The following is a 23,826-nucleotide window of genomic DNA, read 5'->3' on the forward strand; positions in this document are numbered from 1 at the left end:
AGACTGAAGCATTCTGGCCATCAGGGGATCGAATTGCTTGTGTCACAGGAATAGCTAAGACAAAGATGTTTGGACACCTTAATTGTCTTTAATACCTGGATGTCAGTTCATTTTTCTCAGAGCAGAGGAGATTGATCCTGTTCCCATGCTGTGCTTCTCAAACTGCTGAATGCCCAAACACAATGTCCATACTGCAACACTTGCTTACCTTAGGAGAAATATTGCAAAAAAGAGGGGAAGAATTGTTGAGGACCAGTGGAAGTGTGGACGGTGCAACTGCTCCTGTCTTTCAAAATGTCACACAGATTTTTGTCTTTGCTCTTTCTTAGTGAACTGGACTACCATGATGCTGCAAGTGTCAATGATAGATGTCAAAAGATATGTGACCAATGGGACAGCCTGGGAACACTCACTCAGAAAAGGAGAGAGGCACTGGAGGTAAACCATGTAACAAGGATCAGCAGCTCAGCTGAGGCAGGGAGAGGGAAATGAACCATTTATTTAAGATCTGGAAATGCTGGCATTGAGCATCCACTTTGGAATCCAAGTAGCAATAAACCCTTTCCTCAGAGCTCCATTTCATTTTGATGTGGTTACTTTTGCAAACAGACTGAATTGCTCAGAGTAGACTTGACAGTACTGAGCTCCCAGGGATAGCTCTAAAGCAGCAACAAATGGCATGTGGTTTGTAGCACCTCTCTGTGGGAATCCGATGTCCAGCAAGGCTAAAAAAAGCTGTTGGTTAGTTACCTTTTCATACTAGCCTGAATTTGCAGTCTTGCATATTTTTCTGTCCAGCAGTAGGTTAATTTTTGGTTGTGAGTATTCCAAAGCACTGAGATACTTTGGAAAGCCTTGTTCCTTAGGAAGAGAGGAAGTCACACACATAAATGCCAAGGTGGGAAACATACGTGTAATTCTTCCTTTTTGTACTTACGAGAAATTACTAAATCAAAATTAGCAGATTTTAATTCACTTTCAGGTAGGTACCAATAACAAAAATACTTAAAATATCAATAGTTATACTTCAAAGGCATACACGCACCCCTTTTAATGTGTTGGATATGAGAGTACTTTTACTGCAATTAGACCAAATGCCTTGAGTGAGAATCCTTAAAGCAGGTGGTGAAATCAATCAGTGCAATCAAATGATTTTGAAAAGATGAGGCATGACTTTGTATATGGGTGGGTATGTGCATGGAGCTAGATCTTGCCCTAATAACAAAAGAATGCACTTTTCCCAACCTGTACAGAGGACGGAGAAATTGCTCGAAACAATTGATCAGCTTCACCTGGAGTTTGCCAAAAGAGCTGCTCCTTTCAACAACTGGATGGAAGGTGCTATGGAAGACCTACAGGACATGTTTATTGTTCATAGCATAGAGGAAATTCAGGTAAATGGTTATCTGGGTTTTTTTTTGGATTAAAGTCATAGGGAAAACAAGAAAGGAAGATTTTCCTTCTGGGAAAGTAGAATACATATAAGAAACCCCCCAATATCTGTCTTAATGTTTGCTTTGTGATAGGCCATGTCTATTCTGTTGCAACTAGGTTTCTTTGTTGGTATGAAAGCATATTCCAGAGATTATGGAAAAAGTGATGGTCCTGATAAAACCAATGAGGGCTGTTTCATGAATGTATCTAAATGTACTATTTCCTGTATCTATACCCAGTAGCCAGAATGTTTGAGAGCCTGAGAGAGGAGCTGTGCTTATTTACAGCAGATCTTCCAGATGTTGGATGAAATGTTAAAGTTTTCATGCTTTCCCTCTCTGTTTCTGATTTTAGAGTTTAATCTCTGCACATGATCAATTTAAAGCTACTTTGCCAGAGGCAGATGGTGAACGACAGGCTATCCTATCAATCCAGAATGAAGTTGAAAAAGTCATCCAGAGTTACAGCATGAGAATAAGTGCAACCAATCCTTACAGCACTGTTACAGTCGAAGAGATTCGTAGCAAGTGGGAAAAGGTAATGTATTGCTAAATTGCTAAATATGAAAAGGACACTGTAACACAGTATTCCAATTTAGAAATACTGAGAATATTCAGAGAACTTTACAATAAATCTCTAAATTATTCTAGATCATCAGATGGCAGAATGAATTTCTACAGTACCTTATGATCTCCCATATGTTTGCCAGGCCTGCTTCAAAATATCCTTTGCTCTCATCACGCAATATTACCTGTGTCCTCTTTGGCTTTCTGCTAGGGCAAGAGAAGCATGTGTTGAGGCTAGTGTAGAGCTGGTGCCTGGCCAGAGGTGCTGTTAAAAGAACAGAAAATGATTGCATTCTTTCTCTTAGTATAAAGAGTAATTTTCTGTGTTTCTTCTACCCAGATGCTGCTTTTCAAAAATGTATAAAATCAGCATCTTTGGGGCCATTAATATTTCTTTCCAATTAGATTAAAGTTGGCATTAGCAGCTGAAAAGTACTGGGAAGGGATTAAAGAGAGGCTCCTAAAACAATCACACCAACTTCATTTCATTAGGAACCAAGACAGGTAAAAAGCTACAGGTAAATGATTGTGTAAAATGTAGAATTAGAAAAACTTACATGGACAAGAACACACCCTCAATGGGTTATGAAAGCCAAGCAGTAATGACTCAGGTTAGAATCTCCCTGGCCAATTCAGAAGGGTAAGCCAAACAAAAGCATTTCCAATGAATTAGAGACCTTCAGATGTGCATGATGGGCAGAACATATCTCATGTTATCCTGTTGTATGGATGTGCTCAAATAAAATGTTTTGCACTGACTGTTCTTAGAACAATTACTTAGAGATTGAAAAATCACCTTTTTTTTTTCGAAAGGAAAGCAAAGTAACTGCTCTTAGAGCAGTTAAAGTGAAATAATTGTCTCAAATCCAGACAGAGGTGAGAATTTCTTCTCTCTGCATGTCAGTCTCTCTGGTCAGGCTGCCTAAGACCATGTTACAAATTTCTTATGTTAGCATGGAAGTTGTAACTAAAATAGTGATCATTCTGGCTTGTCCTTCTGATATCGACCTTCAGACCAATAATGAAAATTAGCAGCTGTAGACTTATTTGTTCCATTTGTTTTTAAACTATTCAGTTGTGCCTACTCACCTTTAGTGCTTTCCCACTGTAACAGGTGAAGCAGCTGGTGCCTCAGAGGGATCAATCCTTGCAGGAGGAATTAGCCCGCCAGCACGCCAACGAGCGCCTGCGCCGCCAGTTTGCTGCTCAGGCCAATGTCATTGGGCCATGGATCCAGACCAAGATGGAGGTGAGTGTCAGGCCCTCATGCAGAAGCTGAGGAACAAAGTGATTTATAATTTTTTTATCTCTACTTTATATACAGGACAACAGCAAAGTCAATGACAGTTCACCAGCTGTTTGATCCTAAACTATTTAGCACCTGTTAAGATTTTTCTTGAAACTGTGGGACCTTGTACAAGTGGTACCTTGATGGTGACTAGGAGATTCAGCTTTGAAAAATCAATCACTAAACAATTAGTGTTTAACTTCTGCTTTTTGTAGAAAAGATACCAGGCTCACTGGGGTTTCAATACTAATTCCAGATATAAATGTGACACGTTTCTTTTGAAATGTGTTTTCTAAAGTAAAATTTCTCATCTCCACTTTATGAAGGTTTTATTACTACTGCTTCTTAGTATAAAAATACAACATATTTATGTGAACATTGGTCCAATTAGCACATCTGAAGCTTAAATTCTGTGGGACTGGGGGTTGTCTTTGTTTCTTTTGACAGGAAATCGCCCGCAGTTCTATTGAAATGACAGGGCCTTTGGAGGACCAGATGAATCAGCTGAAGCAATATGAGCAAAATATCATTAATTATAAACACAATATTGACAAACTGGAAGGAGATCATCAGCTTATACAAGAAGCCCTGGTGTTTGACAATAAGCACACCAACTATACCATGGAGGTAGCCATTTATACTCCCTTTTGTATTTATTAGTTTATTCTGTCCTTTTGTGCTGTGTCAGTACCTTCCTGGATTTAAAGAGACTGCCACAGAAGATGGAATTTGGCAAGCTTTCTGATAGTCTCATAAGACTTGTTTAATTTTCATTTATTTTCACTTTTAGTGAAGAAGTACCCATTTAGAAACCAGCTTCGTATTTTTCTGAAGGCCACTTGTATTTTTAGTGATCCTTGGTCAGAGTTAGTGGTATGGCAAAAAGTATCACATAAATATTTAGAGCTGATTTTTTTCTTACTGTACTTTTTATACTCTAAAAAGAATACATTTGATTCTGTAATAACTCGGTATTTTCTCTCTCATAGCACATCCGTGTTGGATGGGAGCTCCTACTTACCACCATTGCTCGAACTATCAATGAGGTTGAGACTCAGATCCTCACAAGAGATGCCAAGGGTATCACCCAGGAACAAATGAATGACTTCAGAGCATCATTCAATCATTTTGATAGGGTACAGTACTCCTGCTTTTTCTCAACTGGCAATATTTATTCTTCCCAAAAGCAAGGTTCTTCTCATTCCAAACGTAAGCCTTTTAAAAAACCTGCAAATGCAGTAGCAATGGACTCTTTTTAAAAGAGAAAAAAAGATCATTTAAGGAAGAATTTACAGCCTTATAAAGTCATAGGATGGCTTGGGTTGCAAGGGACTTTAAAGGTCATCCAGTTCCACTCACCCCACCCTGGGCAGGGTTGCCATCCACTAGATCACATTGCTCAGGGCCCTAGTCTAGTAGCATTGTACACATAAATTAAAGATGAATTTTTGCTTTTTAAATGTAATGCAGAATTATAGCTCTGCTAATATGGTTTAGTATTTTTTCAAATAATAAGCAGAACTGCATAAATCTGTGTGTTTTGGAAAATAACATGGCCCTTTATTTTAAGACAGTACAGCATGTTCTAAGTACTTGCTGTTGCTCCCATCTCATTAAATTCAGCTGTAATCTGTATTACAGAGGCTTTTTTCCCCTTTGAATCACAACTTGTCTCCCTAGAAATATATTTGTAGGGAATATAGTTGGGAATTTACAGCTGTCCAGAAACATCCTTTGTTTTGCTGGCTGTATGTGGGAAATAAGAGGCTGTTATATTTTTTAGTTATCTAAATATGGATGAATAAAAAAGTAGGAAGGAAAACACTACTGTGAAGAAACTTCTTTCACTTCTGTGAGTTATGCAGTATTCATGGACAGAGTGTTATAAAGATAACTATTTATAGACACAATAGCAAAATATATGCAGATGGGGATCTGACATTTGCAGTTGGAGAACAATGAGAACATGAGTTAGTTCTGATGGCTCTGTGCTCATGCGGACCCACCTTTAAAACCAAGTTCACAGTTCAAATACTGAAAAAGTTTAACATAATGCAGCACCAGTCTGTTGGGTCAACTCCTTCAAATCATTTCAGGCTACAGCAAAATGCCACTTTCTTTTCACTGTTTGTCCAGCTCTACTCAAATTGGTTGCACTTGCACTCGATATGGATTGGATGCTGACAGTCACAGTTTACTAAATCTTCTTTAGAATACCCCTTACTGTTTAGGAGGAAGACCAGAATTGTCAAACCTCTGCTTTCTGAAGAAACACACAAGCATAGGGAAGTTTAGCTACACAGGAACTAGGAATGTGTTTTATGGAAAAATCCTAATGTGATTCTAGTACAGCATAATTCTTTTTTGTATTTTCTAAGGAAGCAGAGGATAACATCACAAAAGTGAGATATATTTCCTGGGATGGAAGGAAGTAGCACACCAAATGGCTTTCCCAATGCACTGGAGCAGATAATTGAGCAATTAAAGCTATTAAAAGCAGACAGACTACCAGGCCTGGATAAATTACATGCCTGTATTTGAGAGACCTCTCTAAGGGAAACCAGGGACTTTGCCCAAAGATTTGACAGCTCTCTAAAGATGAGGAAGCAAGGTGACTGAATCCAAGTATATGTTATACAGGATGGCCATTTCTGGCATCCCTGTACCTTTGTAGTTCATAGGTGAGTTCTCTGGCATGCTCCCTGGTGCCTCAGACTGCTTGAAGGGAGAAGCTAAATCCTACACCAACCAGCCCTACTGTTATGGATTTTAGGCTTTGCAGATGCAGTAAAACATTGAGATACCAAGGCATAAAACAGAACAGAAGGCCGTAGGAAAGGCTGTATGACCTGGAAGAAGGTGGTCGTGTCACACAGCTGCCAGCACACTGGAGATGGGCTACAACAGTAATGTTAACACAAAACTGCGTCCCAGCTCCTAGATTCTTACCTATCCCCGACTGTCTCCTTTCCTCAGGCTATAATGGTTCATGGCTTCAGGCTGTGTCCCTTCTGCCCTGGCTCCTGCTGCAGGAAGCCTGAGTGGCCAGGTCAGAAGCAGAAGGAGACAGATGCTTCATCTGTCATACAACCTCATCTGTTTCTATGGCCTCAACAACCTGGGCCTGGTCTGCAAGTTTAGCTGTAGACCTTGCCTTTCCCCAGGACAGATACAACCCAATGGCTTAAAAAAAGAGGTTTGGAAGGATTACATAAGGGAAGGACCATTTTGCAAATGCCCTCCTTAGTATACTTCCCTCAGAATCAGACATGGGAAACTGATCTAGGAGGAGTTTTGCACTGACAGAGTGTAACAAATATTTTCTGTAGCATAATGCAAGTTAAAGAAAAGAAGGTGGTAAGATCTAAACCCACTCAACCATCAAGCCAAGCTTTATGCAGGGAACAGATAGTAGAAACACTGATAAAAGAGAAGTTTATAAGGATTAAATGACACTGTTACTTAATAGATAGATGCAACTCAATTTACACAGGCTAAAAGGAGACTTTGAACAAACATGTTGGAGAAAGACAGGCTTGTTTTTCATTTTTTCTATCTTTCCTATATCCTTGCACACTCAAATATTTAGTGTTGGTGAATAAAAGAAACCCAGGGTGCTTTAGAGTTATTTCAGTGTACATAGAATAATGGAGACTTTATTCATCTTTAGATAGAGAAGGCAGTAATGGATTCTTCTACGGTTTTGATTTCCTTAAATAGAAATGAAGATAAAACTGGATTATCTGAACATAAGCATTACCATGAAAAATACTGTCTTCTTCATGTCAGATGGAATTAACAGTATATGTAAAAATTTTGTGGCACTTAGCAGCATTTCTAAATGCCTGATGTAGTTTAAAAATACACTGGAAGGATTGGACTGCTGTTCACAATGATGAATAGCCAGAAAGGATCCCAAAAATTAATACTGCCACTGACAAGGAGGCTTTAAATACACAACAGAATAATTTATGCATGGTATAGCTCTGATTTGTGTGGCATTTCTCCCATTTAAGACATTTCTTAATGTCTGACAGTGGGTGTTGAGGATGTCAGCAAAGTACTAATATGCAGAGTAGCTCCCTTCCTGATTTTAAACTATGTATTTTGGCATACATAAATCTAACAACTCTTTTTAGGGTGCTTCTAGAAACAACTTCCTTTGCTTATGAATCTGAGAAAGGAACCCCTATCTTCCTCCCCGGGAAAAATATATTAAAAAATTCTTGCAGTGCATGTGAGAATTACAAGGGCAGGAAGAGTTGTGTTTCTTTCAGTGCATCCCCCAGCAGAGATGTGCTGGCACAGAAAGCTTTACAAATCATCCTTGAAAAGGCAAGTGGCAAACATGCTCTCTTCCTTGGGTCATGGGGGTAACCTTCTTGGCTCCTGTGTTCCCAACAGGCATGTACATATGTTGGTGCCCCCGGGGGTTATTCCTGAGGGTGCTGCTGCTTACCCTTGCTTACCAGTGCTGCCCTACTTCTAGCTGGAGACTGAGACTGAAGGCACAGTCTAGTTGTAGGGATAAATATAAATCTTTAGCAATGCTGCTATATTTCTTTCCTTAATGTGACTGCATGGACAAAAAAAGAGAAAGTGGGACACAATGTCTGAATCACAGAAGCAGTTTAGAAGTGTTCAAAATGGTGCATAGCTGAATAATGGTATGCAGCCAAATTAGGATACCATACAGATAGGTTGTCAGTCACTGGTTTTGACATCTTTTTATGCAGGGATTCCTTTTTCAGATTCAGTATCTTTAGTAAATTCTAAATAAGATTGCAAAGTATGTGATAAAATATCTGCAGCTGCTCTGCCTGTACTATCTTAATGGCTGTTAACACATTCTACTATTGATTTTTCTGCAAACTACAGATTTCAAGTAGGAGCTCTGCATGCAGAAAAATAGCATCATGCCACCCTATATTTTTCTAACAGAGAAACAACAGCTCCCTATTAAAGGAATCATATGTTCAGGCTTATGCAGGTCGATTAGCATTCAGGAAAATTAAGGACATATTTAAGAATGGATTAGTTTGACTCAGAAGTTCACTTGTTTTTTAAGGTCACATATAAATCACAAGGACGAGGAAAAAGATTTCTGGGGACTAATAATGAAACATTAAGGGGATTTTAGTGTTTTGCTTTGTATTGGCAGAAAAAGATGAACAAGGCAAAGTTATTTATATGTGTTAAAAGATTAATTCCAGCTCCTAATGTTGGTCTGCAAACAACAAAAATAAATATCAAGAACCATTTCCAATTACAAAAGCCTTCACATGGGCTTGATCTATGCCTTAATTGCAAAATGCCACTGAATTCCATGAAACTCTGATATACTGCAAGGCAAAGATGCCTTTTTAGGCAGCATATGATGAAGATTTGAAAATTTCACTACAAGAATGTGAAAACCTGCTATAGCACTTGGCACTACTACTTGGACCCTCACTAGGGAGTCCCACTTAACCATATGACTGTTCTGAGCTCCAGCACAACCACTGCACTTCTCTCCTATAGAAAGTGGTTTCTTGGAAGATGTGCCAGCCTCTCACTCCTGTCTGCCCTTCACTGCTTCAGCTCCTGCTGCTGTGTGTGCCTGGTTGGGGAGCTCCTGCACACACTGCCCGCTCACCCCCCATGTAGTGGGATGGTAGCTGATGATCCCCTCCCAACACCTGCTAGAGGAGATGGAGGGGCAGGATTTGGCTCTGTGCTCCCATTTTTATATCATTTCGTTTGCAGTCACACAGAAGTATCTTTGCCTTTAGAAATAAGGTAAAATGAACTGACTTCACCCCTGGTGGGACTGCCATAGCCTGTCTCCAGGACAGTTTTTGAAAGTTTCAAACCAGCCTAGATTAACATTTTGAGAATGATAAAATAAAATAAGCCATTTTGAATGCTTCGTAACAGGAATTATCATATAAAATGGAAATATTAAAGGATAAAAACTTTACTGTGATTATGGCTTTTAACTAAATGCTGCTCCAGATTTTTAACTTTGCTTTTTTACTCTTCATTGACTTCCCACTGTTATTTTTCATCTTTCCTGTATGGGGCTGGTGGATATTGATGCACACGGAGTCAATAACAGCATGATATTTTAAAAATGCATGGTGTTATTAACTTACTAAAGCACTACTTTATCCTATTAGTATATTAAATAAGCCCAGTGCATTTGTTAAAACTCCTATAATTTTACCTACGCATAGCTATTTAAAATTTTTCAAAAATAAATTATTCATCTAGCAGGCAAATATGTAGCAGACAGAAAACCTTGGATCTTCTCCAAACTGTCTGTAAAATCTTGGAATATTACCTTAATTGTATTTATGTTAACTCACTCTACCTCTCTGATAGGACACATTTTCTATAAACAGGAAGAAAAAGACAATCCAGTCTGTTTTTAAGAAGTTAGCGTGAACTTCTTCACCTGCAAAATGGAAAAAAACCCCAATGTTCCAGTGTGATGTGGTGTTACTAGGAACCATTTAACCTGGAATTCAATGGCACTTTTTAAAAGTCAGTTTTCAAAGCAAAACCTGACTGTATTTATTGTTAAAGAAGACAGATAACTGAAAATAAGTTGTCAATTACAAATTTATTTTGTACTTATCTCTTTTGAGATATGCTTATTATGTTAAGTAATATTACCAGATCAAGAATGGCGTTAACAGTAATTGAGTGGGGAAAACATGTTTTGCCCAGGTTCAGTGATAGTTTTATTGCATCACATACACTGCATGACAACAGAAAAAGAAGGAAGCAAGTGGCAGTTCATAGAATGAAATCTGCCTTGTCAGTGAAGGTGTTAAAAAAAAAGAAAAAAAAGATGGAAGGAAGCAGAGTTTTAGCTCTGTAGTTGAAGGGAGGACTAAGAAAAAGCCTAAAGCATGAAACTGCAAAATGTGCACACTTTTAAAGTAATTCATTGCATATGTTGACATTACATTTCCATGAAATTCTGTAAGAATATGATTATTAATTTGAGAGTAGAATGTTCTTTACTAACCAACTAACCTGACCTGTGACTTTTCTTTCTTTCCTTTCCCCTTCCCAAATGCATGACCTGTGATGGGATGTTAGGATGAATCTGACAATCTACAGTCTGATGAATTTAAAGCCTGCCTCATCAGTCTAGGACAGGTTGGAAATGACCTGCAGGTAGAGGAAACTGAAATAATTCTGTTTTCAGATGTAACAATAGCCAAAAAGATTGCATGTTTAAACTCCAGTCTGTTTGTCATAATGCTTTGAGAAGATCCTGCCTCTGGGAAGACAACTCGATTAGATGGACTGTCAGCATCCCTTTGAGCTGTATTTTTCTTTGCATTTTTCAAAGATGTTTCAGATTTTTGTTTTACTTGGTTTGAGATATTTTATTTGGACACTACTAGATACCTAGGAGAGCTCCTATGCTTCTTGCACTTAGACTTTTGTCAGTTTTCCTTTCCTCAGACTCAATACAAGTTCTCTTATGCTTTCTCCTAATACAGGATGACACAATTCTCTCGAAGCCACTGCAGTCTATCACAGCACAGAGGAAACATTTATTCACCTTCTTACTTTCATGCAATTTAATGTTTATTCAGCTTTGAGTCCAGAATATTGCAGATATATTATTGCCTGGAAAATGAGCAACCTCATTTCATACAAGGTCTTCAACTGATCTAAGTCTTGCAGGTCTCATCCTTTAAGTCAGTATGCACATCTCTACTGTAGTCAGGGTCTTGACAGCCTGCAGTCAAAAGGAAAATCCCTGTACTTATATCCCATATTTCAGCAGACTGCTCTCACAATGTATCTCCCTTGGCCTTGGAATGAAATATTTGGCTGTTTTTCACAGTACTTTTAGCTGCTAGAGATTACATGCAGAACGTTTTAGAGACATTTCATATCAGGGAGGCAGCTTGAGCATCTGCTGAATTTGACTAGTTTAGTAACAAACTTTTCTCCTTGCTCTTCTCTTTGTCTTCTCTGGTTGTGTTCTCTGTATTCTTGTCCCATTCATCTCCTCTTCTCCCTTATCTCTCCCCTGACCTTTCCTGATGTTACTTTTTGTGGTCAAAATGTCTCTCTCCTGTGTGTAATATGTTAGTTACTTCTTCCTCTTTTAAAATTGATGATGATTCTGGTGACCTGATCGGGGAACATCAAATGAATACTGTTCATGCACTGAATCCAATATGCCAATGGTCCAAACTCGTCATCTCTCTGGAAATTACCTTGGATTCTTCAAACCCTCCCTTCTATATTCCTTGCGTTGTTTTGTTCAATAGAGGAAGAATGGATTGATGGACCATGATGATTTCAGAGCTTGCTTAATTTCAATGGGTTATGATTTGGTATGAGCTTTAAGAAACAATATCAACTGATTCTGCTCACAGCTAAAACACTAACCACAGCAATGCTAAAGCTTATCTAAATAGAGAGACTACTAATGTCATTTACACTAGAGATAGTACTTTGTTTTTGCTTTAATTTCAAATTATTAAAAGGGAAGTTAAAAGTAAAGCTAGACACTTGAAAACCATATTCTATGGTCCACTGCATTGCTCTTTGAATTAAGGAAATTTTAAAAGTTGAAATTAACAATTATTAAGTGAATGTTTTTTTAAATTTCTCCTTTTCTACCTGCATGATTGAAGAATTAGTTTGATAATGTTTAATTTTCATAAACTTGCTTTGGGGGTTGCATTTTCCTTGCTTCAATTATTTATTCTAAAAATTTCCTCCAAAATTCACCTTTTTAATGGAAAAGAAAGGGATTATCCTTAGTTAAGCTGTCCTGTATTTGGCATAAATTGTTTCCCTTCTTAGTTCAATGAGTCTGCAATTACACTGCTTGTTGGGCTATTGTTTCACTTCCCTGCTTGATGCCTAAATTACAATGGTTTTAGGATGAGATGGAAAAAGAAGTGTTAAATTAGAACAAGTTAAACAGGTGTTGTGGGAGGGTGGGAGGGAGAGAAGATGGAGGCAGTTAATTGAAAGGTACATATTATGTATTTAGGACAAAGGATACACTTTAGAAAAGCACAGTCCTTTTTACAGAAGTGGGGTGGACATTTCAGATGCAGATTTCATTGGCTCTGATGTTGATGTTCCTGAGTCAGGAAGATGCTTTAAAAGCTCTGTAACCAGTGGTTCCGACTGGTTCATGGGAGGCTTGGGCAGTTGGAGATTGGTATTACGGTGACCATTTTCTTTGTTTTGGATTCTGTGAAAGGGTGAAGCTGAGTTTGCCCGAATCATGTCTCTGGTTGACCCCAATGGGCAAGGAACCGTCACTTTCCAGTCCTTCATTGACTTCATGACCAGAGAAACAGCAGACACAGACACGGCTGAGCAAGTGATAGCTTCCTTCAGAATCCTTGCTTCAGATAAGGTCAGTCACCGCGCTGCTGGCTGTAAGGATTCAATCGCTCTCCTGTTTAGCCCTTCTTATTACAAGCCTCTTATTAACAGTGAAGCTTTGCAGTTTGTCAGACTTCAGAGAAAGCGTTTGCCTTTTCTTCTTGTTTGGAACCAAGACTCTTCCCTGAAATGGGTTCAGAATACGAGGCTTGGTCTGTGTATCCTCCTATCACAGAAAGCCAACATAAAGTTAGACATCTTAGACAATACTTAGATGGCTGGTCTGTTTAATGGATATATTGGACATCAGGTTATTTCCACACCACAGCCTTGATTAGTGGGGAACTCATTCTACCTTTCATGCTGTTGTCTGGATATTTCAATACAAAGTTTGGCCCTCTGGAACATAGCCTAGGTCAGATACACAAGACTACACCTGGTCATGAGCCATGTTGTGAGTGGACAGCTCACTCAACAGGGCAATGCAATGTGGTGTACCCCTATCCTAGCAGGAGCAGCAGGAGGAGGCCTCCTCTAGTTACTGGGATTGTAGAGGAAGCTCCTGAATTTGGCATGATTTCGCCCCCACTGCCAGATGCACTTGTGAGTGAGTGGTGTATGAAGATAAAAGGCAGTATAATGGCAACACAAGAGCTTCTGGAGGAGTCAGGACTATAAACTGTGCTGCCACCAAGCCACTCCTGTGCTGTGGAGAGAGATCACAGCAGTACAGGTCTATTTGCCCAAGATCGCACTATGGATTTTCTCATTCCAGCTGCTTGTATTGATTTTGTGATCTCAGTTAATGTGATCCACATTTTAAATTCCAGACATGTTCTCAGTAGCAATTCATGTGGAATATGGTCTTAGGAAAAAATGGTTTTCATTAGATTGCTATTTTAAGCAATGTCAAGTCTGTTAACAGAGGGTATCCCTCATGTCATAAATGCAAATTAAGAACAATAGTGCATCTTTCTTTACACATAAATTAGAACCTTGAAACTAACAGGAACTACCTGCATCTGTCCTGTCACTGCAGAAGGGGCAGTAGTGCACTGCAGAGATGCTGACTATCCAGAGATAAGCTGCATCTGTAGCAGTCTGCCTATGGCTGCACATTGCTTGGTAGCTAACACACACAGTTACATATCCTGAGACTGCATTTTGACCTAATCAGTTTGTTGGTGGAATTGTCCCCTTCAACTCATAATTTGTGACAGAATTTACTGAGGAAAATACTTGGTCTCAGAAAAATAGGCAGGATGTCTGGATTGATTAGTCACAGCTACAGAAAATATTTTGTGTTTTTGAAGAACACATACTGAATTTGTCAATTCTTTTCCCCCCTCCCAGCCTTATATCCTGGCAGATGAGTTGCGTCGAGAGCTGCCTCCTGAGCAGGCTCAGTACTGCATCAAGAGGATGCCTCCGTACACCGGCCCGGGGTCTGTTCCCGGGGCTCTGGATTACACCTCTTTTTCCTCAGCACTGTATGGAGAGAGTGACCTCTGATTCTGTAATTGGCCGTATTCATGGTAGACACTAAAAATACCCACCTTATTGCCCAGATTGCTTCTCAAAAGCTTTGACAAGCTGATTTAAAAACAAGTTTTACAAATAGGTACCGTCAGTGTAAAGTGCTAGTAACTGAAGTAACTGGTGTATATTAAAGTGTGCAGCACGCTAGATACCTGCCTTGTTGGTTTTAGGTTGTCTGTCCTATGCAATGCTAGAAAATCTATTAAAAAAATTGCAAGATACTAACTTTGAAAATATACATTCAGAAAATAGAATGTAAAGCCTAAAAACATTGAAACTCGTGAAATATTTCTCCATTTTTGAAATGTTTCAATGCCATATGCGCTTCTTTTACAATGTTCATAAAACTATGTTAGAAGTCATGCTTTATTCTTTCATAGAGCAATATTACTTTCCTCTCATGATTTCTGATTTTGTATGCTTCTATTGGTGGAATTTAACAAAATACTAAAACGCAGATTTTCAGGGAAGAAATGTTAACAACCACATAAACGACTTAATTACAAAAATAATCCAGAATGCTATGCTTATTGTCACAACGAGTTGTAATATAAGGGGGAAAGCTGACTAAAGTGCAGGTTTAGAGTTCTGTAAGCAGTTCGTTTCTTTAGGCCTTTAACTTTTACAGCTGAGGGAATACAACTTTTATAATCAAAAATAATAAGGAAGCTAATTTCATGTTACGAATTTTTTGTTATGAAAGCCTCATTCTTGTCTATGTTGGCCAGTCTTTGTTTCTCAGTATAAGAACGCATTATTGTATGTATTAGTGGGCAACATTCATCTCTATCCTGCATAAAGCAAACTCCCATCTGAGCAAATGTAGTATGGTTGTCTTGCAGCTTTAACTGTTCAGTGCTCAAAATTCAGTTTGTCTTGACTTCTATGGCGTCGCAGGCGGTTCTGTCTGTACCCTGCTCCTGTGCGCTAGACGTTTACTGTTTTCTTCCATCTTGAGAAATGGTAGAGAATACAAGCAGTAACTTTTTTACTTGAATCCTACCGACACTGAGGAAATGCAATGTAATCAAACAAAACTATTTACAAATGGTGAAGCGAGCTGTGCAGCCCAGTGCTATTAAAGCAATGATGTGCCTATTAAATAAAGTCTGCTTTTCAAAACCTTATGAGACTGTGTGGTTGGCAATCCAGTGGCTCCCTCTAAGAACTGGAAACATTTCTGAACATCAAAGGAGTTTTCAGGTGCTAAAAGTTCAAAGTATGTCACACATTTTAATACATTGTGTTTGCATGAACAACAGTCTCTGTATGCTGGAGGGACAGGTCTGGTTTCATGAAGAGAGATGGAGCTCAGAATGAATTGGAGAGTTTCCATTTAGGTCACCTGAGCACAGATGTCCATAATTTGTTAGACTCCAAGCTTAGATTTATTTTGGTGAGACTTAGGCACTACTGCTTTTGAGGACGTTGGCCTTAACTTTTCTGTATCTTTCTTTTTCCTCATGTGTAAAAAAGCAGATGTTAAGTATGCAGTGATGCTTTTGATGGCCTTTGTTTGGAAATTTATGGATGGCAAGCATTAAAAATCTGTGTGTGGTTTCAATCCTAAAGCAGGCACCCTGCAGGTAAAGGTGGTGGGAGCAATTTAAAAACAATCCCAGAGGAGACCGGCAATGACCAAATACCTCTCCCTTCTCCACCTTGTGTACAAAGGCCAGCAGAGGACTTGCTAGGACTAGGATCACATCTCCTACAGGGCATGTGCAGCCTTTCACTCAGCCAGAAGCTGCTACTGGGACTGCTGATAATGACATGGTGCAGTGCCATCTCCTTCTGTGATGGCAGTGCCTGTACAAGAAGTCAGGAAGCTCTGCCTTAAAGCAAAACCATTTCCAGCTAAATGACTGCTGGTCAGGCTGAATTCTATTAAAAAATAAATCTGTAGATCTCTCATTGTCACAGTTTAATGCAACTGGAAGAATAAAACATTGAACTTCTGAATGTGGCACAAAAGCAAAATGTCAGTGCTATAGGCAGGATTATGCAAAAAAAAGGGCACAAAGTTTATATCTGACACCTCTGTCAGGTGCTGTTCATGTTCTCTATCCACTAATTTTTATTTTGTGATATTATTCCTGTTTTTGATAGTATGAAAGGGACTTCTAAACTCCTCCTTTAGCTATGCTCTGTTGATCAAAGGATGTGAGAGATAATGTTATCAGCAGCAAGAGAAAAAAACTTTTGCAAAGTAATTTTTCCAATCTTATATCAGGAAATAATATATCAGGAATATTTCTAATTTCTAAAGTGGAATGAACAGAACCAGTAGCTGAGAGCTGCAGGAATTAATTATCCATTCACACTTGCCTAAAAATGTTATACCATAATTAGTACTTTAATATGTCTTTCATGTAAAATGAAGAGGTATCATAAAATGATTTCTCCCAGCATCAATATAAGTAAACTGTGTTATTTTACTCTAAAGAGGGTAATCCTCAAGGTCCTTTAAAATATTCTGTGATCACGTTCAGGGGCTATGGGTTTTACAGAGAGATTTTCTTTTCCTCTAAGGCTCTGTTTTTAGTAGGTGGCATTCATATATTTCTGCAGGATCACTTTTCACAGTGGGAACCAATGAAGCAACATTTTCTGTCCATGCAATTCTGGCAGCAAACTAGTTTTACTATAAAAAAAGTACAGTAACTGAGTCAAGGGTAATGAATGTGCCAATCACAGGGGCCAAATCAAGGTTCAGTAGCTGGAGGTACAGCATTATTGTGATGATCATGTGAATGAAAGTTGTAGAATACAATTCACAAAAGTCAGTAAGGTTTAAGTTGCTTTAATGACTGTAATACAGATGTCTTCTGTGACTTTACATGAATATAACAGTTCTTTGAAAAACTTCCTGCCAAGATAATTTTGATTTTATAGTAATCATTTTCAGACAGTGATTTTTTAAAAGGTGCTGATACAGATAGAAATCTGCTGTCAGCTCTATGCTACCTTCACACCTCCCTTCTTTGTACACAGTTTCCAGCACTGTTTTCTTTATCCACTGACCACAAAAGTCTTGGGCCAGAGCCACTCCTAGAGGCTTGTATTTTTATCAGAACATCCTGTTGTTCAGTTTCTGAATTCCTGGAGGAGATCATGTTCTTTTATTCAGGTTGTTCATGGTGTCTGTAAAGGTTATCCCAGACACAAGTGGTCTCGCTGAAGGAGGAAAATATTTCCTGTTAGCAGCTGGATTTGGATGGTAAGCAGTCTCCTTTCTTGACTGAAATAGCTTGTGGTTGAGACTAATTCTGTATGGAAGTAATTGTTTGATCATCGCTAGTAAATGAACAGGTCTTTGGAGCCTGCTTTCATCACTGTAATGGTATCAATATTTCTGGTGGCCTTCTACCAATAGTTCCAGTAATATTTCATGAGAAAATAATACCTATTCCTTATCTGTGCCACTCTTCCCCAAGTTTCATGGTTAACAACCTGTGCACTTATTTGCTTGTGCATCAGTCTACCTTCTGCTTGTGTTCAGAGGGTATTTTATTTGGGGAGCCACTTCAGCAGTGTTAAGCCTGGACTATAGACAGTTGTTAGCATGTTCTGGTGAGATTCTACTTGTTTTAGATCAAATATTTTTATATAGGAAAAATGACTGTTCTAAGCTGGATTTTATTTCACATTAGTCTCTTTTTAAAATGTGTAATTCCTTTCTAATTTTAACCCAAGGTGTGGGCTGCCACCACAAAGGACAAGTCTATCTCTGCTTTTTCCATGATCCCATTTATTTATAAATAGAACCATTCCCTGGTCTGGTTACCGTGCTGGCTGGGAATACATATCTAGAGTGCTTAGAACTGTAGATTATCCCCTGGAGCAGAAGCCTGTATTTACATTACCTTAAAGTGATTGTGTAACTGTGGAATTAGGGACCCAGCCACCCACTTTGACTGAAAGTCCCTTATTGTTCCTAACAAAAGAACATTTATGTGCAGACAACAAACCTTGAGCGAGTACTAGGGGTGCCACTCATTTCCCTCATTAATTAAGGCAGCTATATTAAACAATAAGCCAAATCTTTTCCATATATGAGCTTGACTAGGATTTCATATGCTAATCTTCAAACAAAATTCCTCTGCTGATCTGCTAGGTTTTGGGAAATTTCATTAGCATTTGTAATACTGCTTTTCAAAAATTTGTTAATCAGCATATTGCTTTAATTAGTTGGAAATCAAATATATTGGATGAATATCCTGAGACAATAAATGTCCCGAGGCTATTTTAACACTCATCCATCCCTCATCTACCTGCACCTGGCTGTTTTGTTTCAAAACCTGGCTCTTTTATTTGGGCCCAGCTCATGGAAACGTTCTTCCTTTCAGGATTCCTGTTAATGGTTTGAGTAAAAAATGACCTTGCACTATCCTTGGGAGGGGCCGTTATCCTATGTGCTCTCCTGAGCTGGAGCCTTCCAGCTTCATATGGGATACTTGTGGCAGAAGTCCAGGTATAGAACAGCTCTTTTGGCTCGGACACTGAAGGTCCTGTTTCAGGTTTTAGCTGGTCTGCTGATAAGACTGAAAGAGAAGAAATGTTTGCACAAGTTGCCAGCAAGTCTGGCCTTGATTTGAATGGAACTGTCAATAGAGGCACAGCAAATTAATATAATTAAAAAAGCAAAAAAAAAGCACCACTGAAAAGCAAAGAATGGCTGTTTCAAACATCTTGTTCAGACTTGTATCCTGGCTGCGACCATTACAAAGAGGAGGAATAATGGAAAAGCCTAAAAAGGAGACAGCATGTGGCCACATGTGCCCGAAAGAGTCTCCAAGCTGACAGTAATTTGTGGATCATGAACTTGTGGAACACTGCACACTGATGCCAAAAATTTAGTCTGTTTTTCTGCCAAAGTAATATCATCTGCTTTGAGAGCTCTTTCTGTAGGACCTACTGCATCTATAAACTCTCCATTAGCCTATTGGACATGCTGGAAAAAAAGATTTACTTTTCATTCCTTTGTCTTTTCCAAACTGTTCCCCAGAGTCTTTTTGGTTGCTCTGGTTATCTCTTTATCTTCTGGTAACCTACCAGAACTAATATGGACATGATGCCAACTTTCTGAAGGATGTTTGCAAAACGCAGGCAACCCATGAGAGAGGAAGGAAATGCTACCTCCCAGGAAAAAAAACCCAGTCACAGTTTTGACAAACTCTTCAGCAAACCTATTGAAATGAAAATCAGACACCCGGTAGTGTTTGGTGGGTGCCCAGGTGATGAACATGTATGGCAGACATGTTGGGCACCACATCCCTAAGGTCCTGTCTACTGCTGCTGTCATTAAACCAAAGGCACAGACTTTAACATCGGGTGGTGTGCTGAATAACAGCTGAAATTAACATTGGGTCGTCTTGCTGTTATTTGTGCAATGTCTAGAGACAACACTCCATAGGCAACACTCTAACTTTTACCTTCGTTATTTGCTAATGGAAGATGACAAGTCCTGATTTGCCACAGCACGCTGGCAAACACCCTTATTGTCCAGCAAACACTTTTGCCACTTGGAAATAATAACTGTCTCATTATCTGAAGCAACTTGTGGGCTTGAGGGGCTGAAACGTCAGTATTTTAATATGTAAATAAAAATGTACAAGTATCATTGCATTCTTTAGCCATTGAATTATATTTAACTTTTTTCCCATTTTTCATTTTAATATAGTTGTATATGCACTTTAAAGAAGCTGAAATCACGCTTGTGGCAAAACCACAAATTTAAACTTTATATAAAAAAAAAGACAATACATTTTTAAACATTTTTCATTCTTCTTAATAAACAATACATTTCTATCAGCTGCCTAAACTTAAGAAGACTGGCCCCAACAGCACTCCAAACTAAATGTTTTGATTATGGTTGTGCAAACACCTTTCATCCATGAAAAATGAATAACTAGCTTTTTCATTTTCTTTCAGCATGAAAAACTGAAAACATTCAATTATGATCCCACCTGACTGCCCCGACACTCTTCCCTCTTCTAGGAGCTTGAGCAGATTTTCTGTAAGACTCACTGTTTCTTCAAGCCAGACTTTAAATCCAGATGGCCTGGCTGGCCTTATTTGCAAGGGACAAGCAGAATAGCTATAGTGAAATGAACATTCTGCCTTTTGGAATAGCTCCATATGGCAACATCCTTGTCAGGGTTACTACCCCTTCTTGTAGTGGTGGCCTTCAACTGAAGTGCTGCTCTGCAGGCAGGATTGCCTTTAGCAGTGTGTTTTGGGGTGACTTTATGATGTGTATCCCATATCGCTGCCCTATGCCCAGAAATTAATTCTTGTGCCTTTCTATGCCTCTAAACTAAGCCTGAGAGGAGGAAGGAAAAACTGAGCAAAACTTTTTCAAAGCAGTTTGCAGCTTGTTCAAGGTCACACACAGATAGTGACTTTTTTTTCCAGTTGCGGCAGGGGAGCGAGGAAGCACCCGGCTTGCAGGTTTTTTTCCCAGTCAGCTTTTGGCCAGTTTTCCAGTTTCCTTTTCTCCAGAGAGAGACTGAGAGTTGAACTTTTTTTTCCCTTCCCTGGAATTTCGGATTTTCTCCCTTTTCTACTGAACTGCTTCAATATCAGAACACATTGGGAGGACTTTCCACCGGGCACAGAAGGCCTGGCCCTGGGCCAAGCCCCAGCTCCGAGGAGACCAAAGGGAGGAGGACTCTAACACTTTCCCAGGTTTTTTCTCCACAGCAAGAGATTTTATTATTTAGCATTATTTTCCTTTTCCCATGTGTTTGGTAAAAAAATAGTTTTTATCTCTTTCACTTTCCTTCGAGGAAAATTTATTTTTCCCAAACCTGGTGGGGGGGAGGGATGGTTGTGCCTTCTCTCAGAGGATATATTTCTAAACTTGACCAAACTGGAACACAGTGCCCATTCATTTGCCTTTTCTGGGGAAGCACCTCCCTTCCTGCCAGCGTTACTGTCTCCTGGAAGATCACTTTCCCTTCTAACTCAGACACCAGCCTCTGTCTGCCACTGCCCTTTTCCCGCTTTTAACAACTGTCCCTTAGAGCTTAAATGTTTCCGACTGGAGATGTTGACTCAAATCTAGTTTAATGATCTCAAGGCTCCGTTGAACTGGATTTTAAAGGGAGACACTTTATTTTGCTTGATTCAGAATGCAGTTGTTCTTCATTTGTACTAAGGCAATAAATAAAGTGTTTTCCTTTGTTTTCATTTAATATCTTTATCTTTACCTGCTACTCCTGAAGTACTTATTAGACCCTTCAACAGGCAGGAATGATAGTATGCTCTCCAGTCACCAGCTCTGTATGGAAAGATGTTTGCGTACCACATGAAAATTTAGGATATAAACCACAGATTATTCCACCAGCACCTGCTCGTATCAAAAGCCACATGCTTGCAGTGAGTTTTCCTCTACACAGTAAAGAGGGGACAGGATTAAGTGTGATTAACCTACACCTCAGCTTATACCCTCTCCATACCCTTCTGGAGGCTTTGCCAGCTCCCAATGTACCTGCCCTATCTGCATGTCCGAGTGCAAATAGGAGAGAAGGGAAGGATAATACACAGTATTTTCATGTGCCAGAATATACAGAGAGACCCAGATCTACCTTCTCTTGCAGCTCTCTAATGTTACCTCCAAGCTTAAGTCTTTGACAGCGACTCTATTACATGACAGGTTGTACATTGTATAAAGACTGCTCCTGATCCAAGCTAGAAAATACACATTGAAAATGCTAACAGGATGTAGCAATGCTAATAGAGACTTCTGAGGACTTGTCAGCAGATCTTAGATTGCTTAATACATTTTAGGTCTAACAGGTGTTAAGGCCCACAGTTAAATCCTTTAGTTTAACCAGATAAAAAAAGAGATGTCAAGAAGAAAAAAAACCTCAAAGGGAATTATTGTAGACCATAGGTAAACAAAAGAAACTTTTCACTACTATGTTGAAAACTTGCCAAAGAGTAAGACCTGACTGGTATCAGTAACTAACAGGGTAGAAATATTGGGCCTTTAGGATGACAAAGTACATTCTGGGCATTTTCTTTTTAATGAAAATGTGTATTACTGATAACTAAAGAAAGACTCTGCCCTAGAGCAGTGTTCCCTGTCAGTGCCTCTTGCTCATGCTGCTGCTACTGCTTGCAGATGCAAGAGGCTGCTTCTTCCTCACAATTTTATTTCCAAAGCTTAGGCAAGATTTAGAACCAACATCACCTCTGAGTATTTCTTCATGTTTCTTCATTTCTTCAGTCACATTCATACACAAGACTTTCAGTATTAAGGTTATTTTTTGTCTGATAATGTTATATTATACCACTTGCATTTTTCTTTCATTTAATATGTTGTTTTGAAAACAATTTTCTTTATTCATAGTTAATATCTCCAGGAAAAGAAGTTCTCTAGAAGGGTTTGTATTTCTGGAAGAGGTTCCTTAAACTTGTTTTCTAGCTCATGTCTGGGACTTAAATTCATGCTGCTGTCTCCTTGCTCCTGACTTCCTCAACTTCCTTCTCCCCTCTCTGTTTCTGCTCTTCTAGAATGAATTGAATGCATGGGAGGGAATAGCATTGCTCAGATCCCTCTCAAGACAAGGGAGATGATGCCTGCCTATAGAAAGGGTAGGGAAAATGTCACTGCCATGTCTGTGATCATAAGCAGCTTCCACAAAGTTTTGAAACCTAGCATGTTATACTTTAAAACAAGCTGAATTAACCATGCAGTTTCAAAGTCCTTTAAAGAGAAGAGAACTGCCTATAAAACACGGTTTTTTTAAGAGATTGTTGACAACATACTGGACTGTTTCTATGTGTAAGTTGTAGAAAGCCAAGTAGGGCACTGGTCTTTCAAGGTATTTTACACAGAAAAATTCCCTCTGCCCTTGCAAAAAAAACCTTAAAAGGTTTGCTGTTTAATGAAAGAAAGCGATAGAATTGAGGCTGCTCTCTCCTGGGATGGGGCCATGCCTGACAGCCGGATGCATGGCTGGAAGCTCTCCAGTGCCACTCACACCTCACATGACCTGTGCAGGTCCCTTTTCTCTGCCTCGTTGTGACGTGTTTGCACTACCAGGATGCAGATGGTTGGGCTACTTGGCTTTTTCTTCTCACTGTCCACCATTCCAAGCTGGTCTAACCTTTCTGTGATCCTCCTCATTCGACACATTTTCATAGATCTCAAGCTGTGTCGAACACAAACCGATATGCTTGCCAGGAAAAGTGTAATCCCATTTATAGCACACAGGCAGCAAAAGTGTGCCTAGGGCTTGTGCTCTGACAGTCCCCTTCAGCTGCTGGAGTCTGTATCTCCAAGCTCATCTATCCACTGGTATGGCCCTGAGAACACCATCAGTGTCTCTTCTATGATTTTAATGTGGATGCCTGAAAAGTGCATACTGAAAGTTTTAAAAATGCTGCAAAATTTCATAATGAAATAAATATAAAATATTTACAGCCACAAACCTGTAACTAGTTGAAAGCAGTTAACACAGTTTGCCAGCAGTATGAATAAGCTGTAAGACTACACCCCCTATTGAATTCCCAGTCCTCTCATGCCTGCATCTCAGTCTTTCCAGGCATTTATACACTTCTTCATCAACAAAGATTCTCTAAAGTGATGCAAAAGATTATATTCAGTTCACTCTAGAGTGTTTGATT

General features: G+C 39.2%; 1 protein-coding gene across 1 annotated transcript in view; it reads left to right on the plus strand.

Moving 5' to 3' along the window:
* Positions 1-15,314, plus strand: part of ACTN2 (actinin alpha 2) — a 68,886-nt gene extending 53,572 nt beyond the window's left edge. Inside the window, exons 13-21 of the mRNA XM_069010332.1 lie at positions 330-438; positions 1,254-1,394; positions 1,789-1,971; positions 3,115-3,249; positions 3,736-3,915; positions 4,278-4,424; positions 11,571-11,636; positions 12,521-12,679; positions 14,002-15,314. Coding sequence (XP_068866433.1) covers positions 330-438; positions 1,254-1,394; positions 1,789-1,971; positions 3,115-3,249; positions 3,736-3,915; positions 4,278-4,424; positions 11,571-11,636; positions 12,521-12,679; positions 14,002-14,160 — 1,279 coding nt within the window. The 3' untranslated portion in view covers positions 14,161-15,314. The remainder of the gene's footprint in view (positions 1-329; positions 439-1,253; positions 1,395-1,788; positions 1,972-3,114; positions 3,250-3,735; positions 3,916-4,277; positions 4,425-11,570; positions 11,637-12,520; positions 12,680-14,001) is intronic.
* The last annotated feature ends 8,512 nt before the right edge of the window (positions 15,315-23,826 follow it).

Source organism: Aphelocoma coerulescens, chromosome 3, assembly GCF_041296385.1.
Source record: "Aphelocoma coerulescens isolate FSJ_1873_10779 chromosome 3, UR_Acoe_1.0, whole genome shotgun sequence".
In the NCBI taxonomy this organism is placed as follows: Eukaryota; Metazoa; Chordata; class Aves; order Passeriformes; family Corvidae; genus Aphelocoma; species Aphelocoma coerulescens.